This window comes from Zingiber officinale, chromosome 2B (genome assembly GCF_018446385.1).
Source record: "Zingiber officinale cultivar Zhangliang chromosome 2B, Zo_v1.1, whole genome shotgun sequence".
NCBI lineage: Eukaryota > Viridiplantae > Streptophyta > Magnoliopsida > Zingiberales > Zingiberaceae > Zingiber > Zingiber officinale.
Genome location: NC_055989.1, coordinates 76,855,895 through 76,874,650, shown reverse-complemented (window position 1 = coordinate 76,874,650; position 18,756 = coordinate 76,855,895). Strand labels below are relative to the sequence as shown.

At 35.1% G+C, this 18,756-nt stretch overlaps 2 protein-coding genes across 3 annotated transcripts; one reads left to right on the top strand and one right to left on the bottom strand.

The window, feature by feature from the left end:
- Positions 1–460: 460 nt before the first annotated feature.
- On the bottom strand, positions 461–11,186 carry LOC122045946. Its single transcript, XM_042606386.1, has 14 exons — positions 10,777–11,186; positions 9,514–9,572; positions 8,251–8,359; positions 7,830–7,939; positions 6,196–6,264; positions 5,365–6,075; positions 4,174–4,688; positions 4,023–4,087; positions 3,227–3,306; positions 2,110–2,214; positions 1,454–1,593; positions 1,243–1,371; positions 1,020–1,172; positions 461–860 (listed from the first exon to the last, which is right to left on the bottom strand). Exons 1-14 carry the CDS (start codon positions 10,931–10,933, stop codon positions 713–715), a joined length of 2,550 nt encoding a protein of 849 aa, XP_042462320.1. The 5' UTR covers positions 10,934–11,186; the 3' UTR covers positions 461–712.
- A 2,168-nt stretch (positions 11,187–13,354) lies between these two features.
- On the top strand, positions 13,355–18,519 carry LOC122045945 (tRNA N(3)-methylcytidine methyltransferase METTL6-like). Of its 2 annotated transcripts, none has more exons than XM_042606385.1 (8): positions 13,355–13,633; positions 13,942–14,051; positions 16,039–16,211; positions 16,297–16,388; positions 16,860–16,962; positions 17,073–17,215; positions 17,388–17,512; positions 18,126–18,519. In XM_042606385.1, exons 1-7 carry the CDS (start codon positions 13,436–13,438, stop codon positions 17,484–17,486), a joined length of 918 nt encoding a protein of 305 aa, XP_042462319.1. In that variant the 5' UTR covers positions 13,355–13,435; the 3' UTR covers positions 17,487–17,512; positions 18,126–18,519. The 2 variants fall into 2 exon arrangements, with proteins under 2 accessions (XP_042462319.1, XP_042462318.1); XM_042606384.1 differs by having other exon boundaries at positions 16,000–16,211.
- The last annotated feature ends 237 nt before the right edge of the window (positions 18,520–18,756 follow it).

Sequence of the window (18,756 nt, the reverse complement as noted above, 5' to 3'; positions counted from 1 at the left end):
TTTTTCAAAAAAAAAATTACTTGCAACTTTATTTTCTATTCCTTTGCTTTCCTATTTCATTGTTACTCTTTAACTAAACAACACAATACTCCCTTAAATTTTCCATATCGTTTTTTTTTTGTCTTTGCTCTTTGTAATTTACCATTATAATCTTTGGATTCTTATCACATCATTAAATTTTGAAAAAAAAAATCCAATTTTTTTTTTGTACATATCCAAATAATATTTCAATCTTCCTCGTCTTCTTTTACAATTATCAACCCAATTGTTTTTCCATCGAAATTATCTTTGTAAAGATGAGTCGAAACTCGACCTTGTAAAAGCGTTAACAAGTTGCATTATTTGTCGTTGATCGTGTGTTACATATGAAAGGCAACTTGAAGATTCATAGAAGACTCACGAAAGGATCACAAAGGGCTTACACAAGGCTGGTTCGATTGAGTAGAGGAAGAACGAAAACTCGATCGGGAAGGTTGTCTCGTCTTATTACAAACATTACAATAAAAAATGAAATTACAACATCATCTTCCATGCCATTGATCATATTTTTTTGATGCTATGTTACATTTGATAACTATCAATTTACAGTTGCTACAAATTTCTCTATATTTTAAATAAATGGGGAAAAATAAAAACAAAAAAATTGCTACCACAACTTGAAGAAGAAAGAGTAACTTGGCAAAAGCATCCTCGGGCTATTTTACCGACTAGGCTAATCGCACTGGGCCTCGGACTCGGCCCTCGGCAACGAGTTCTGTCGAGTCAGCTCGTAGACGGCTTCCTGATGCTCGTTGCTTTCCATAGTGCAGGTTGAGTAGATGAAGAAGAAGGACGACGTATATATCGTAATGTGCCATAGGCTGCAAAATGAAACACTCTTGTTGGTTTAACCACAAGCTTGATGATCAAATGAAGGACGATAGAATCTTCTTCATTTGAACGAGCGAAAGTACTCGTATGACAGAAGAAATAACTTTCAGATCCTGATTGAATCAACTACATCGAAGACATGTGCATACCTATGCCAAATCCAGTAGTCCTTGTTGGATTCGAGTGTCCAGCAAGTAGCAGCCATGGCTAACGTAACGAAGCCTAAGATTAGAAATCGCCAATAGAATCTTTTCCGCAATGTTCCTATAAGATTCTGGAACCAGCTTTTGATACTTTGCCATCTGCAGAAATGCTGAGTTAAGGACAAAAGAGAACTCTGATATGTGTTGGCAACAGAATAGGACTAAATACCTTTCAGGCATATTCAAGTCGAACCGAGGCGGGCAGTGAATGGCTCTGCGCACTGTGGAGAACTCCAAAAACCACCCCAAGAGGAGACCAGCAGTTCCTATCGCTAAGACTATAGCGATATTCTCTGATCTGAAATTGTGACATTATCCATGATGACATTACTCTTGTAGAGTTGATATGGAAATACAAATCATTCACACGACACACTCACCTTGTCGCACCAGTCTCGGCCAACAGGGCGGTGAAAATTGATACACTTGTGTGGATAGCTCGTTTTGAAGAATCATCGATAGTTGTCATGTATACGAAAGTGCTCACCACAGCCATAAAAGAAAGCCAGAAGTCCAGAAACTATACAAAATAAGATTTCGTAATTGGAAGCCAGAATGAACCTTTTGTCAGTAACTAAATTTGCTAAATTGATCTCACGAGCCATTTCTATGCATTTCACTTAACTTTCTGTGCTTGAAACTCCAAGATGGATTTCAAATTATACGACCAAGAATTAGACACCACTGCATTTCGAGTATAATTTCCCTCAGTTGGGTTGCCTAAACCTTACAACTATTCCTTACCTTTCTCTTATTTTTCTTCTGGAGCAAATCAACGACTCACTATACTTTCTCGAAAGAAAAATATGCACTTCCATTTCATTCTTCAAAATGAAACATCCCATGGCCCGACAAGGTATGCTACGAGTCTTATTTGACACGACTCGTAAGCAAATGGTACAAGACAGATGGTATCCAGTCCAAGCACATGGGTCACAATTTGAAACTAGAGTGCTCGGCCCAACATGAGATAAAATATTAATTATTAATATTAGATGCTTTTAATATTTAGTAAAATGGTAAGAAAAGGTCTAACCTGTAATGCATGAAATGATAGTACACACCAAGTGCCTCTGTCGCATGCATGATACAAACCGCTCGAAATTCCACTAGCAGTATAGATCACCCATTCAGCAAATGCCTGATTAAAGAAGCTAGACAGTTAACATGGAGCTATTGTTTTTCAAAGAAAAAAATATGCAAATTGCCACAAAGAAGCGAAGCACTTCTCAAATTTCCATAGTTACATCATAACAAATTGAGCGAGTAATCCCGTACCATTAACTGGAACAACAATAGAAAACACCAAAGGAACAATTTGAGATAATAATGACCACAAACACCTATTCATTCAGCACATAGAAATGCAAATTTAGACTTAATGACATCTCAGTTGTTTATGTGTGTGTTTGTGTTTGCGTATGTTTGGAGGGGGGCATTAGCTCTTTATCGAAAAGAAGCTATCATTCATGAACATCGATATTTGTTCCAACTATTTCAAGTCACATACATGAATCCTATCCCTTCATCAGCCTCTGGAAAGGGGGAAATTGTCATAATCAATTTTGCTTACATCAACTAGAGTTTTCTTTGGTCTCTCGTTAGGGCAGGGATCCTGGATCAATCCTAGACCCCTGCCCATTCATTGGTGGGGTGGACTGTACCCCACCTATTAAACAAGTGGGGTCCAGCTCACCCCACCAATGAGCTTGTAGGGCCTCCTCTCGTTGTGCTTCACAATTCCTCTGATCGATTCATCTTGTCTAATTGTAAAAACTATCATCTGACTTTGTACAAGTCAATGCCATCTCAACCTACTTTTCACATCGTACATCATACATTAGAGTTGATGATTCTCACACACATATCTTAGCATTCTGATCTCTTTTGCTGCTTTTGTGTGTGTGTGTGTCGAGCTAAGCATCTTTATTGAAAAACTGAATCGAGATACACGCACGCGTGGACACACACACACACATATCGTGTTAGCATTTTTTTGTGATGTGCTAATTAGCCGACTGTATGGTGATACAAATTTTGGGTAAGCACAAGTACCAAATTAAATTACAAGGCCAAATTTGAGTAGTTAATGAGTTAAAGATAACTTTACAAATGTTATAAAGAAGTTGTGGTCTTTCAGGATTTCAGCATACTTTTTGTCTCAGTGCCCAATATGCAGGTAAGATAGCTGCTCCATTAGAAGCAACAAGAAATATTGTTTGCCAAATATGCCCTTCAAAATAGAAAGTTGTTTGTCAGATAGATTACATGGTAAGCAACAAAAGGAATGTCATATAGTATCACTATGATGCATACGAGAGATACTGAAACAATGGCTGAGAATATTGAACTATTGAAGTATATACTCTAATTCAGATTGATAGCAATAACAGTTTTGACAGGTAGTGATCTATCAAGACCAAGACTAGCTGTCTGCATTTATAGTAACGAAGTTTTAAAAGGAGAAAATAGCATGAACACAGAAATGGTGAATCTTATATGAGATTACGAACAAATGACGAATTCAGGTTCATTTTGGCACCACACTGTTCCATTCAATACCTGTATAACATGATTAGACAAACAAACCAACTATCAGTTACACATTCAACCAACCCTCCACTCCTACAACCTGGGATGCTATACAAAAGTTAGTCAGCCAAACAGTTCAAACCACTTGTTTGTAATTCCCAAGCTCAAAGAAAGGAAGGTGAATGTTTATCACAATGATGTCACTGTTTCGTCGAGGTGCAAAGGATCCTATATTTCTTCCACCAGACCTCTCTACTCCTACAGTCTGGATCTAGAGCTGTCTACCCTTTCAAATTCGTCATGAGATTATGTTTTTAATAATGTCGGTTCATTTTAGTAGCTAATGCGTGTTTGAGCTGTAGCCTATTCACCATCCAAAGGGCACAGTATATCAAAACATCGATATAAAGCAGTTACCTTGATGCGAAACAAGTTCATGGCTGCAATCAAAACCTCCATGATCACGATCACAGTCACAGTAGCTGCATTAAAAAAAATAATGCTACTTCCATCAGAGATTCATCTACAGTCAACTAAGACAATCACACCAGACAACAAATGAGATAACCTGTAAAATGTCAACCCGGTCTCATCAATAGAATTTCGACATGCTCCATGATGGTTGCAGTGACTAGGGCATCCCTCAAGCCAAATAGACATAGTGGTTCGATCACTGTTGTCGTTTCTTGGAGGATGCATTATTCCAATGCACCAAGTTCCTTCACTTGCAGACAAAACATAAAACTCTATAGTTTTCCCACTTGAATCATTTGATGTCAAAAACATGGAACCATTTGTACTGCTTGTACTATCCGCATAATAGTCCCAGATATGAATAGAAGGTAAGCTACCAAACTGTGTGTATACCCCATAATTCAATCTTGAATCCGATGATAATCGAACGTGAATATTAGCTCCTGCTGCACCAGTAGGAATATCCAAAAGGAAGTAAGTCCATGCACTCTGCTCGACTGAAGAGTTGCTTAAGAGCTGACCAATTGAAAAATCAGTATCTGTGGACCCAAGTTCACCATCTGGGTGATAATAAGATGTGAATGGAACAGCTGAATTCTTCAAAGCTCTCTGCAGAAAACCATTTATTATTCAACAAATAAACTTGCCACCATCTATATCTAATGCTAATGATTTTCCTCCCCTGAGATTACAATATATTAGTAGATTATAGGCGATGAGATTCAGACATATATTGTCTATGGCCGAGCCATATGTACCTCACCTAAAGATATAGCATTAACACAAGAAAATAACTCTTATTACAAAATATGAATTAGTTTTCTTGCTTACTCAGAAAGCAGTTGAAAAAGATACTGAAATAGCAGATGATGAACTCCATCTTAATAGATTATTCAAATTAAAGATATATTAGCTAAAAAGTAGAAAAGAAAAAAAACATTTTAACCTAAGTGTCAAACTTTTTTTTTTACCATCATCACAGGCCGTTTTAGTTGTCTGTCCTGAGGGACCCAAAAAACTGCTTCAAATATAACATCAATAAGTACAGATATTGTATCAGTTTTTCTTTCGAGAAATTTATAATGCATTATGACTTTACCAGAAGTATAATTATTTCCTTGGTAACCTTATCAAATTCCAAGATCCTAAATTTGCAGTCTGGCAATTTTACTGAAGGCACTGAATGAAAGAAACTTGTGCCGTGAATCAGAGAGGAAATTTCCATTAAAACTTTAAAACTGTTCAAATTCCAGATGGAAGAAAAAACTATGTTTATAGTAGTTACCTGAAGTGTGCGCGCTTCCCATGAGCAGTTCAACCCAGCCTTCCCAGAATTGCACTCGGGCACTTGTAACAAAAAGGAGAAGCACAGAGTTCCACCAAAAAATGTTTCATGCATTACTCCATTTGATTCTGTCTGGTTAACAGCTTGAAAAGCAATGAACCACCGTCCAATTTTTGGTGACTTGACGATTAAAGGGGCCACACTTAAGTCAGAAGAATAATCATGCAAAGACTTCAGTGGCATAGCATTGTAACGAACATAACACATTGGCATAATTCCACTAGAATTTCCCATCGAAGGAGTTTGGTTGAAACTTAAGTCAGTAAGAGAAATGACAAACTGGGATGTTACCGACACTAAGTCCATAGAATAGATACTCCAATCTCCGTTAGCAAGACATGAAGACTCAATTGAGTTGTTGCATGTCATAAAATTGTTTGCTGTAATGAAGACACTTGCATTCGTATCTACATTTTTATATTCAAAAGTCATCATTTCAGATGACGAACTATTATTGGTTTCCTTATTTTCACCAGCTTGAGCCGTAATGTTTTTTGAGTCCAGTAGATTCCTAGAATACTTGTTTATGGAAGATTGAGTACAAGAAATCATGTTAACTGACTGGTTACAATAAGGACCAAGTATACCCATGGTGGAGCAGCCTTCAACAATGATGCTGATGCTGAACAAGTATGCTTTACCCCGGTTAATCTGCAATAAGATGAGCCGATTTATAGGTGTATTTTAATAGAGAAGTATTTATCTAATTCTAAACTTTACTTTCCAATGTTGTACAAAGTGCACAATCTTCACAAGTTTTGTTGAGCCTACCATTTTTGATTGTGTACGAGCAGGTCCAAGTCCATTGAAAAATCCAAAGTACCATATTCCTGGAGATATCTGGACAAAGTACTTCGGAATATGTTATTCATACATTTTTTTTTAACAACAGAAATAAGGACTGAAAGAGTCAAGTATTTTCAATAGTTAAAGAAAATGCTATTAGCATGCCAAAAAGAGCTCCAATATTCAACATAAAGATCAGTACTCCGATAAACATAACTTAGAAAGTGAAAGTAGAATTCAAACCTCTGACAAATTGGTATAATAATTTTACATAAAGTATACAGAAGAGAACCCGGTGGGAATTTAACATACTTTGTCAGTCACTCTGCTTAGAGTCTAAATATTAATACATTCATGAAATTAAATGATTAAGGACCCATTCCGCTAGGCAACAAAATGTTCTGCAATCAACCAAGAAGATCATTAGACTATTTAAAAGTGTTGTTTTGAGCTATAAGCAAAATGGGCAGCCCAGTCAGCTACCTGGTTCCCTTCCCTATAGACATGAGTTATCCTTCTATCATAAAAAATACAAAATATATCTTGAATGTCTCAGATTAAGATGGGCAAAGTTTCTTGTTTATCACCAACCCAAAGTCATATCCATGGTTTGAAATTTTGTGTTGCATTGCCCAAAAGCAAAAATGTATCATTCCAATAAATATCAAACCAAGTATTGGTTAGCATAGGCGATCTATCTTGCCCATGCCAATGAGCACCAACATGTCAACACTCAGGATGCATTGAAATCTGACAACATGAATTCAAAATAATTCAACTAAGGATATCTCGACCAATATTTGTTAGTTGAGACACTTGTTTTATTTTTGCAACTTTTTCCTTCTAAATTTTAATTTTCAATTATCTCAATGCTATAGTTTATGTTGCAGAAGAAAACAATTTAAGTGAAAAAAAAGAGATTAAAATCACATTTGAATTCATTTTGGCACATTTTGAAGCATATTGAGTGTAACATAGCATGGTATCACAAATGTTTAACTCAATTGACTATCTAATTATTCCATTTAGGAATAAAAAAGGTAAGTTAAAGCAGATTTAAAGACAAATTCATTTGAATTCACCAATGAACTCACTGACCGCCTGCCACCGCCTATCTCCATTTACAAAACTGCTATTGTTTTATTTATAAAATTAAATAAATTAAGTGTAAAGGAGAAAGGAGTAAAACACATCTTGATTTTTCTCATTATGCTTCAAGCAAAGCGTACTGATTGTGCAGTTCCAGATGGAGACTGAAATCCATCACAGAACGATACTTTAATCCTACATGAACATTGAGCGCTCAAGTAGAAATTATGGCACAATTTTCTGTCAAGTTAATGTTCCGTTATTAAATATATAATGCTATTGTGTATAAGATAGTCATAAAAAGGGGAAATCTATATAAATGGATGCAAAGGACACAGATTCAAGGGGTTCAGATTTCAGAAGAAGCTCTCAGATCAGTGAATTAAGAAAGTTCTTAACGAGATAGTTGACATTTACGGTAGATGGCAGGTTATTTTCCAAAGGAGATGCTCTTAGACAAAGTTCAGAACAAACAAAGAACAGTAGCAATTACAAGAGCACAAAACTAAGCTATTGCTTCCATTTCATACCTGATCATTTGTCAAAGTTACTGACAGGTTTCTCTGAAATGGAATGCATTGGTCTGCATCAGAAACAAGCCATGAACCTCCGAAAGATTCATTTGATGTAGCCATTGACACTGCAAGGCAAATATGTCTATTGAACATAATATTTGATAATTCAAGCATTACTAAGGGGAACTAAGCCATTGAAATATCTTATTTCTAACAAATGATTTGCATAAAGGATAGCAAGCTTAAGAGCCTGTTAAGAAAAATAAAAAATCATGCACTTCAAATTAATGACTCTGTAAAAGAGGCAAGCATATCATCTAAACATTTTAAGATGTTTTATTGCAATGACTCTAGGCATTCAGGTGGACTCTGATAATAATAAATAAAAGAACTCATCAGTCATAGTCCAAATGGTAGCAAAAATAAGTGCCCATACATGAGTTATCCAAGTACATGTCCGATACATCTGGAATAGGAGGACTGCCACCTCTAAAGCATACCAAAGGAAGATTACTCTTTGGTAGGTGTTTTGCTTGTGCTTTATCCTGCATGATCCGAAGTCAGATCTTGGAGTTATACAATATACAATGACAAAGATAAAATCTTATAGCTTAGAGTGTTTATTGCCCTTGGCATGATTGTAAAAACTCAGAGTCTCAGACATCACAAAGACATCAAAAATAGCTAAGATATGAGGTCATCAGGCTGTATGAAGTGTTGAAAATTCATGAATAATCTATGCAGAACAAAAATAAACAGACTTGTCTATTTTGTATGGCCATAGTCAGTGTACTCTTTCTAGTAACAAATTCTTCAGTTGTATGATATCGATGAAGGCATAGACTGTAATCTTAGTTTGTGAAATTTGGAATATTACAAATAAAAGGAAACAAGAAATTAAGGAAAGAAATAGACCAGAAGGAGAATGACATTTAAATTTTTTAAAACAAAATGATGAACCAAGTAACACCGAACCTGGGAGGAGAATGACATTTTAATTTAGACTTTAGAGAATACTTAAGAATTGTTTTTCCTTTGCAATCTTCATTGCAAAGTTCCCCTATATGAATGACTGCCTAGTTCTTTTATGAAGTCATAATCAAGAAAGGTGAATTCTAGAGCCTCGAGTTTGTTCATTCAACTTTTCTCTTTACTGCATGCCCAAACTAGTATTATCTTTAAATGTAAATAGACTGAAAGATCCTATAGAACTCAAACATAGAGATAACAAAGAGCCATAATGTTTAGGAATTCACACAAGTGAGCAATCAAGTGGCTTTCCTTTTTCATCAATTATGTAGTTGTCATTCCTATGCATAAAATGACTTTTAGAGGGTTCTGAACTCTTTAAATTATTGCCATCCTAGTCTATCACATAATAAAGCCCCACCCATAAAAGAATTTGATTGTTATGTTCATTTCCTGAGTGCATTTCTTTTTATCATTTACACTAGCATGATTAGTTAAAAATGATCTTCTATTGTGAAACAATCATAAATTTGATATGGCAATCAGATATCCCAAAAGTTTAAGCTATTAGAAAATAGTTTAATCCACACCAATACATTCTTGATGTAAGAGATGTTACTTTCAAGTTCTTCATTGATGTTATGGAGGCATAGCAAAATGCAAGAATTTGAACAAAAAATTTAAAAGATGAAAAAATAAGCAAACAAAACAATGAAAGAAACAAACTCACAATGTCAACATCAGACACAAAATTGATGGCGACTGATGAGAACCAAGGTGGTAGTTCAACTGCAATGAGGAATGTGTGTAAGACACATATACAATTGATATACAAGGATGAAATATCTCTCTTAGAAGAAATTCAAAGTTGGTCTACATTATCCCTATCCTTAAGTATGATTTGGAGCATAGATAATGACAACAAGTATATCTGGACAAACTCGCAATAATCAACTGATTCATTTCTACATCTACCCGTTTGTACTTCTGACACTAGCATCAAGTTGGATGATTATGAAGCTGACATTCCGGTTGATCACATGTAATAATCATTAGGTTTGTACTTGTATTGGACACTTGAATCGGTGTCCATGGGAATACAACATATAAATAACTTGGTTCATTTGTCAGTAAATTCATGTACCTTCCAACCTATTTGTGTTGCATATAAGCATAAAATATGATTATAGATTCCTACATGCATTTGTCATTCAACTACACAAGTTTAAGTAATAAAAATCATAGAAAATGCACAAAGTCTAAGCTAATAAAGGATGCTAAGTGACCGTCTAAACCATCTGTCTTCCTTGTTCATCAAAATAGTAGTGAAATTCAGCAAACAAAAGAAGATTGACTGAAGAAAGATGAGTAAATGAAATAAATGAAAATTTTACTTTCACAACCTACTAAAATGGTTCGAGCAAGTAACGTCCGTCACTAGACCTGTAGTATAATCATTTCAGAAGCTTCAAAATGTTTTAAAAAAAAAAAATCGCCAGGATTCAACTTTATTTTGGGAGAGACGATCATGATTGGTATCATAAGGCATAACTTAATTCTCACTAAGTTTAAGCCTTCATGGTTGGGGCTTGCGATTCAGAGAAGAAAGGTTTCTGAGAGGAACAAATGAATTGCCAACTGAATAGCAGCTAAAATATCCTCTCAAATTTCGATTTTTATGAGAAAAACAAACAAAAGTGTGATCAACAGAAGACGAAACTCCCACAAGCAAAACGATACGCCTTGCCAAAAAAGGGAATCCTTCATAAAACTCCGCCCAAATACCTCCAAAACGCACGTTTTTATCACAAGTATAACTCCCTTTTTTTCATTCTATGCATCAGTCCCAAGCTCTCCCGATCATCGATTCCAATAAAACTACCACCGGAAAAGCAAACAAAATCGCAACTTCCGCGTCAACTAATTGAAACCCGATAGAAAGGTTGACGCAAACAACATATCCTCCTCATTGACGCAAGAGGAACAATCGTACCTCTCAAGTACGTCCAGTCGTAGGGACCGAGCCAGATCCTGGGACGTCTGAAGCTGGAGATAACGGAAGGCTGCTGGGACGAGGACAAGCCAGCCATTGTCAAAACCCACAAGCAAAGGAGCCACAGAAGGAGGAGACCATGACCCAAAGCAGCCATCCCAGGAAAGGAACGGGAAAGGAAGAGAAGAAAGGAGAAAAAAATGGATTTATTTTTTCTCCTTTTCTTCTACTTTTGGTCTCGGATGCGGATGATTCACACGGATTCGAAAGAGAAGAATGAGAACCTTGCTGCCATGGATTCCCGACAGGTGCGGGGAAAGGGAGGAATGAGGTATCTGAAACTGCGAGGGGGAGGGATCCGCCTCTCGATGCAGTCCATGGAGGCGGCCGCGACGGCATGACACGGCAAATTCACGTCGCCGCTTAAGACACGATGAACCTCTCGTACGCGAGAGGCGAAGCGAACTGTGGGCATTTTCCATTTAGCCCCTGAATTTAGATAAATGTAATTTGTTTATTTTCGTAAATACCCCTAGAAGATTTATTTTAATCGTCTAATTAATTTTTTTACTAAACAAATTACGTTCTACTTAAACTTTTAAGACATTAACAAATCGCCAACCTCCTTTTATATGGAAAATCAATAATAATTTAAGTATTTGATTTGTTGGACAACCGAATAGATTAAAGTCAAATAAATTTACATACTAATATGAACCACTTCTATTAAATTTTATATATCTTAAACAACCAATAATTCATTAATATAATAATAAATACATTAAACTTTGAATAATCTTTGTTTATTCTTATTATTATTAATATTATTATTATATAGAAAAAAAAGGCTGTATAATTAGTTTGTAGGTGAGATTTCCCTTTCTCCTCCTTTATTTCTTTGTTTTTATCTAGAGAAGCTTTGTGATAATTTTTTTTTTTGCCTCTGCCATGTATATCATTTATAAAAAGGGCCATTTTATGGTCTCATAGAATTACTTCATTTTGCAAAATAGTTCTTAAAACTTTCTTGCTTTGCTATCATTATTTATTGGTTGTAAATTGTAAATAAAGATAAATTGGTGGAAATGAGAGTAAAACTACTTTTACTTTTAAAATGATAAGATTTAGAAAAAAAAATGTATACTTCATTGACTCACACGGTTTGTTGTAGACAACGTGAGTCTTTGAATGCATTTTTTTTTCTTTTGATATAAAGAATCAATTTTATTTTTATTTTTATTTTTATTTCCTTCGAATTAAAACAATATAAAATAAGTCGTCGAGACGTCGATGATTGATAAAAATGGAAAGCAGGACTAAGTCATCCCTTTTCTAAAATAAATAAATGGTAATATTATCGTAGAAATTAATGAGCAGTTGTTACAATATTATTCTTTATTTTTAGTATTATTATATTAATCTAAACTAACTGTATAATGTATAAAAATTATTTTATAATTATTATAATATATAAAATTGAACACAATATTATTATAATTGCTACTACTAACAATTATTTAATACTTTCTAATATTGGTAAAATAGTTTAAATTAATTTAAAATTATTTTAATAAATTTAAATAATTTTGATCAATTTCATAAAGAGTATTTTAATTAGTTAATATTTAAAATTGATTAACTATGGAGTAATTACTGTTCACTTTAGTCAAATTAAAACGTAAACTCTAAGGTGGTGTTTGGTTAAATAATAGGAATGACTATGTGTATGAGTTTGATAGTAAGATGTAATGAGAATAAGAATGAAAATAAAATTCATCTAGTTATATGGGTTTGGTCGATTCTCATAAATTTAGATATAATTTCCAAATTGTCATTTTCAAACCTACAATTCAAATATCATTTTTTTACTATCATTTCATTCCCTATTTTTAAATCCATCAATCAAACACTCTCTAAATCTTAAAAGTTGTGATAGGTATAGAGTAGTTTCTATCTATTATAGAAGATATAAAATAGTTTTTATATAGGTTATAGAAATGTGGAAATGAAGAGTATTATGGAGATAAAAAAACAAAATCTCATGGAGCCCTCTTTTAAAATAGCGCCCGTCTGACAATGAGGTCAGATCCTCTAATCTAGAAAATTCTAAATCAGAAGAGGTCCTGTCCATTTATTGGTTGGATGAACTGAACCTCATCTATTAAATAAGTATGATCCAATTAATTTAACCAATGAATGAAGAGAGAATTAGAGATGGTCCAGGGATCCTGCACAGAGGATCCCTGCCCTCTGACAATATGTATAATTTGGCGGATCGGATCTTCTGGTCCGCAATTTGCGGACCAGGAGATGGTCCACTGTATATGAATCATTGATTTGGATGGAGTCTACCTTTAAATTGGTAGGGTCCATCTAAATCAACGGTCTATAATAGTGGACCATCCCGTGGTCCGCAAATTGTGGACTAGAGGATCTGCCCTCATAATTTGGAGTGCCTTTGATTTTTTTTTTTCCCCTCATTTTTATTAAAAAATAATCAACCAAATTATTTTCCGTGTAATTTTAAATTCTGTTGGGCCTAATATGAGCCAGAATGGGTTCTTTATAAACTGAGGGTCCGCTAACTTTGTTGCGATTTAAGCGTGGAGTGGCCTCCCGGTGGCAGTGGCGGCGACGACGACAGTAACGACTAGGGCGGATGGCGGAAAAGGCTGAGGCGGAGTACTATTCGAAGGACTTCGAATGGGAGGATCTACGTCGCGTGGTGGAGAATGATCCCTCGCTACGCTACCATCTCACCCCTTTCGTGTCTTCTTCGTCCTGTGCTGCTCCCGCCGTGGAGGCAGACGCCTGGCGTAGCTTCCATCGTCGCCATTCCGCCGGGAAGTTCTTCAAGGTCTTGATTATTAATTCTGTGTTAGGGCATAAAAAAATTGAAGTTTTTTTGTTCGACGACGGTTTCACCACTGAAATGACCAAGGGTTTTATGGTGTCGTATCCTTGGTTCCTCTCAAGGGAAATGTCCGCCCATTGGGTTGATTAAGACACGTTAATGTTCTTTAGGCTTTAGCTCGGGATATTGCTGAATTGTATCTGTTGATGATGATGACTTAGAAATTCATGTGCTGCTGGAAATAAATGGTACCGAACAAGACTGACATTTTGTGTTTGGATTATTTGTATGTTCTTTGTTTGTGATTTAAGGAAAGAAGGTATTTGCTGAAAGAATTTCCGGAGCTTATTCGCATTAGCGATCCTGTCAAGGTCCTTGAGGTGGGATGTGGAAATGGGAGCACTGTCCTTCCTATCTTACGGTGATGATTCTTTGTCTTTACCATCTTTTTCTTTGCAAATTAGGTTTCTTTTATGTCTTTTAGAGAAATAGAAATAAATCCAAAATGAGAAAAAGGATTGAGATGTTTGACTCCTGAACTCAGGTTGGACTAGAGTTTGGTCTTGAACTTAGATGGGAACCATGCCGAGCTAAACTGCTTTGATTCAGGAAAATGGTGCAAACTATATTAAATCAGAATGGAGCCTTTTACAACAACCAACAACCAAGCCTTTTCCCACTAAGTGGGGTCGGCTGTATGAATCCTTTTACGCCATTGAGCTCTATCTCCTATTATATCATCATCTATATTTAAATAAATTTTATCTTGTTTTATTGTTGCTAACCAAGTCTTTTTTGGTCTTCCTCTTCCTCGTTTTATATGCATGTTTATCATAGTTTCACATCGCCTAACTGGAGCATTTATTGGTCGTCTAAGTATATGTCCGTACCATCTTAAACGTGTCTCTCTGAGTTTTTCCTCAATAGATGCAACTCCTACTTTCTCTCTAATGCTCTCATTTCTTATTTTGTCCATCCTCGTATGTCCACACATCCACCTTAACATCCTCATCTCTGCAACTCTCATCTTCTGCTCATGTGCTCGAGTCATAGCCCAACATTCAGCTCCATATAACATAGCAGGTCTAACTGCTGTTTTATAGAACTTACCTTTAAGTTTAAGAGGTACTTTACGGTCACATAAAACACTCGACGCTCCCCTCCATTTCACCCATCCTGCTTGTATTCTATGTAAGACATCTCTCTCAATCCCTCCATCATTTTGTAAAAATGCTCCTAAATATTTAAATTTCTCGGTTCCAGGCAACTCGTCCTCTCCTATCTTAACAATTGTTTCATTACTGCTAATATTGCTAAACTTAAATTCCATATATTCCGTCTTTAATCTACTAAGCTTAAAACCTTTCCCTTCTAGTGTTTCCCTCCAAGATTCTAGCTTAGCATTTACTCCTTCACGTGTCTCATCTACCAAAATAATATCATCTGCAAACAACATGTGACCGTAAAGTATGGAGCCTTTTGGTTTAGGAAAATGATTCTCTTTGTTCACATCACCTAAAACATTCTCCTTCTTCCCTTTTATTTTTTGATTAATAAAATAGTAGATGTAACTTGTAAACATTCTTTGCGGATTTGGACCTCAAATCCCAAATAGGGAAAGCCATTACTAGCCTGAGGAATGGTCTGGTAGCTGAATGACATGATCTCAGCCTTAATTTACATGATGCACAGTGTGTATGCTAATTCATAGTTCAAATGACTTCATCTTGACTCTTTTTAGTAATTTGTAGGCAATCTTAGAAACTCAGCTAAATATTTATGAGTCTAAAATTTCACTCAATTGCAAGAAGTGGGTGTATTGTTTGGGAAGAGTTCAACATTTTTAGGCATCCATTTACTTTCACACACTGTCATTAAATTCACCACAGTTCCATGTGTGTTCATTTTTTTGTTATAAACATGTCAACCTTCTTTTTATGATGACAAAACACAAGTTATGGCATATTATAAATTGCTCGACCAGCTTATTCTATTTTTGGCATGTTTCTGGAATGAGTTAGTTGTATTATGTCATTTCATGTTATGCTAATGGGTCCTCAAACTTTAAATACCATCTATTCTTGATTATGAGAATGTAAATTATGTGCTTAGCACTACATATTTAATAAATATTTCATGTTCACTTTTTAATATTTAATTATTTGCAAATTTTTGTCAGGTGTTTTTTGTTCTGTATTAATAGATAGCATTATCCCAGTTAAGACCCATTAATGAAAGTCCATAATCTAATTTGCACGCATGACTTTGAATCATTGGAATAGTAATCATTATCTATAGCATTTGACTTTAGTCTCCTTTCTGTTTGTTTAAGTTTATGCACTTATACCAATAATAATATTGTTGTTCAGTGCAAAGCAGAATATTACAGTCTATGCTTGCGATTGTAGTGAAGAGATCCTTAGAAAAGCAGAAGAGATTATAGCCACTGGAAGTGCTATTTCTCTAGTGCCTCGGTTCTTCACTTTCTTGCTTGATGTCTCTGTAAATGATTTCCCTGATTGGTTATTCTGCACTTCTTGTCGAAGGAATTCATCTCCAGAGCCAGCTAATTTCTCATCAGGTTGGTCTTAGATTTCAACTTGTAGCATGGAACCTTAATCTCATCCTCATCTTGTTATGTAGAATTTTATTTTCCTTCATTTTAGATTCTAGAGGAGAAAACTTGGAAATGTCGCACATGTCAGCCTTCTTAAGAGAAGATCAGTGTTGCATTGGTGGAGTTGATTTCGTAACAATGGTAAGTTGGTCTTAGATTTCCAGTTGTAATGATAAAACAGTCAATTATTTATACACGTTTGTTGGGCTTTTTAATCTCTGTACATGTCCCTTTCTATAATAAGTGACCAATGCTTACTTCCTACTCGTATTCTCGTATCATTTTTTGATCCTTAGCAGAAACATATCGGCTACCAACAATTTCTGAGATTGATAGATTGCCTCCATCACTGTAAACGTAATAATACTAATTTAGAGCACTGGGGGCCTTTTCTGCATTCGCTTCTAGCTGAATAATGATTAGAGCTTTGATCACATTAGTTCATCTACCGTTTCGGTTCATTTGTATATCATTAGGAATCCATATATCTGTTTTGTTTTTCTTAATTTTTAAAAGCCAGTAAAAAAAAATAGTGGTAATCTGTTAATTCTTTTCGACTGAGCATTTTGTATTCTCTATACAAATTAGGTATTATATGGTGTTGTTTTACAGATATTTACACTCTCAGCAATTCCTTTCAAAAGAATGCCCTCGGTTATTGAGAAATGTCTTTCTGTTTTGAGACCTGGAGGCTTGCTTTTATTCAGAGACTACGGTACTCTTGTCTAATTGATCAAAATTATTACCCATATCCTCCAACTGTTTAGCTTGAAATTTTGTGATGTTTTACTAAAGTTTTTCTTTTTTTTTTTTTTCCGGTTGCAGGTCTTTATGATATGACCATGCTTCGATTTTTGTCAGAGCAAAGAGTGGGATTCTGTGAATACATGCGATCTGATGGCACTTTTTCATACTTCTTCTCACTGGATACTGCAAGAAATCTCTTCCTTGCTGCTGGATTCACTGAGGTAACAGATATCCTATTGCAATTTTGGTTCTTGTTTCTTTTCCTGCTATTACTGCATGTAATATTTAGTGATTAGAATCCTTCTATTTCTGAATTTTGACCATGATAATTCATTATGCATATATATATATATATTCATTAATATTAAGTTTTTTTTCCTGTGGTAATTGTAGGTGGAGCTCACATATTGTTGTATAACATCCGTGAATCGGCAGACAGGAAAGTCGATGCAGAGGGTTTGGGTTCATGGAAAGTTCCAAAAGCCTGTTTGATGCTTCATATACCAACTTCCATGGAGGTTAGTTTGCTAGAAATCTACAAGTTTTGTGCTCTTTATGATAGTGAATCACTTAAATTCATCATTGGCTTGGTAGAGGAGAATCTATAATTTCATCATATAGAATACTTATACACTTTCAGATCGTAAGTCTTTTGTTCTGGGAGTTGTGTTAATAATGCTATATATAAAAGTTATTAATAATTTAAAATTGATTTATAATTGTAAATAAGCTAATTAGTATCAATATTTAAGTTATGGCATATCATTTATAGATTTTACATCTCTAATTCTTCAGAACAACTTCTTACATCACCATTCACCAAGAACAGTAAAATCAAGTAGGTAGAATAGTCTTTGACTTCATTCCAACAAATCTCATGAATCAACCTTTCACTCAATTAAAATAAATCAACATGCATTATTTGAGGAAATATGAGCCCATCCACTTCACCTTGTCGGCACAATTCCACTGTGATTCTCACTATAAAATGCTACCACTTCTCTTAATTAATTCCCCAGGAATCTCCCAACTCTTCTTCCTACACAGAGGTAGTAAGTTGTTTTCTTTTCTCTTCTTGCTTTAAACAATAATCACAAACAGTAAGTACTTGTTATCTCCATTTTTTTGCAGAGCATGCAGCAGATTGATCAGTAATTAATTCAGATGAAGTATTCGATCCCTCATCACCAGCTTCTTCTTCTTCTTCTTCTTCCCCTTGTTTGCACCATGGTGATGATGACACACAGCTTGGCAAGGGAGATGATGAATCCTTTGAATGAAGTTAAGGGTGCCCTTAATGCCTACTCTGCAAGCAGTGAGATCAGCAACCATCACAACATACCTAGAGATCAGTATAATAATCACAACATAGCTAAGGGAGTGGAGATGGTGGTGTTGATTAAGTAAATCAATATTATTTAGTGTTGGATTTGACCACCTAAATAGTTTCAGGGTTTAGTGTTTGTATCTTGTAGCTATATTTTTGCATCAACTATATTCACTGATATAAAGATGGACTTGTTCATGATTCTTCCTTGTAATATATATATATATATAGATATGCTCGGCCTAGATGAAGTTATGAAATATTCAAATCATGAATTCAAGTTTTAAAATTATCTATTCACATATCTCATATCCATTTGCTGAAGTCCCTCCGCATTTATTCCAATTGGGATAGTATTCATCAAGAGTAAGGTCCTAAATTGATTGTTACATTTAAAAAATTTAATTTGAGTTAAAAAAATTATTATTTTTAATA

What these genes read in the sequence shown, in the direction of transcription:
- LOC122045946 (XM_042606386.1), bottom strand. Translation starts at nt 10,933, where the DNA reads ATGGCTGCTTTGGGTCATGGTCTCCTCCTTCTGTGGCTCCTTTGCTTG. An exon ending in GACTTGAATATGCCTGAAAG is followed by an intron (nt 1,173 to 1,242) that starts GTATTTAGTCCT and finishes GCATTTCTGCAG; the next exon opens with ATGGCAAAGTATCAAAAGCT. An exon ending in GACTACTGGATTTGGCATAG is followed by an intron (nt 861 to 1,019) that starts GTATGCACATGT and finishes TTCATTTTGCAG; the next exon opens with CCTATGGCACATTACGATAT.
- LOC122045945 (XM_042606384.1), top strand. Translation starts at nt 13,436, where the DNA reads ATGGCGGAAAAGGCTGAGGCGGAGTACTATTCGAAGGACTTCGAATGG. An exon ending in GCTTTTATTCAGAGACTACG is followed by an intron (nt 16,963 to 17,072) that starts GTACTCTTGTCT and finishes TTCCGGTTGCAG; the next exon opens with GTCTTTATGATATGACCATG. An exon ending in TTGCTGCTGGATTCACTGAG is followed by an intron (nt 17,216 to 17,387) that starts GTAACAGATATC and finishes TGGTAATTGTAG; the next exon opens with GTGGAGCTCACATATTGTTG.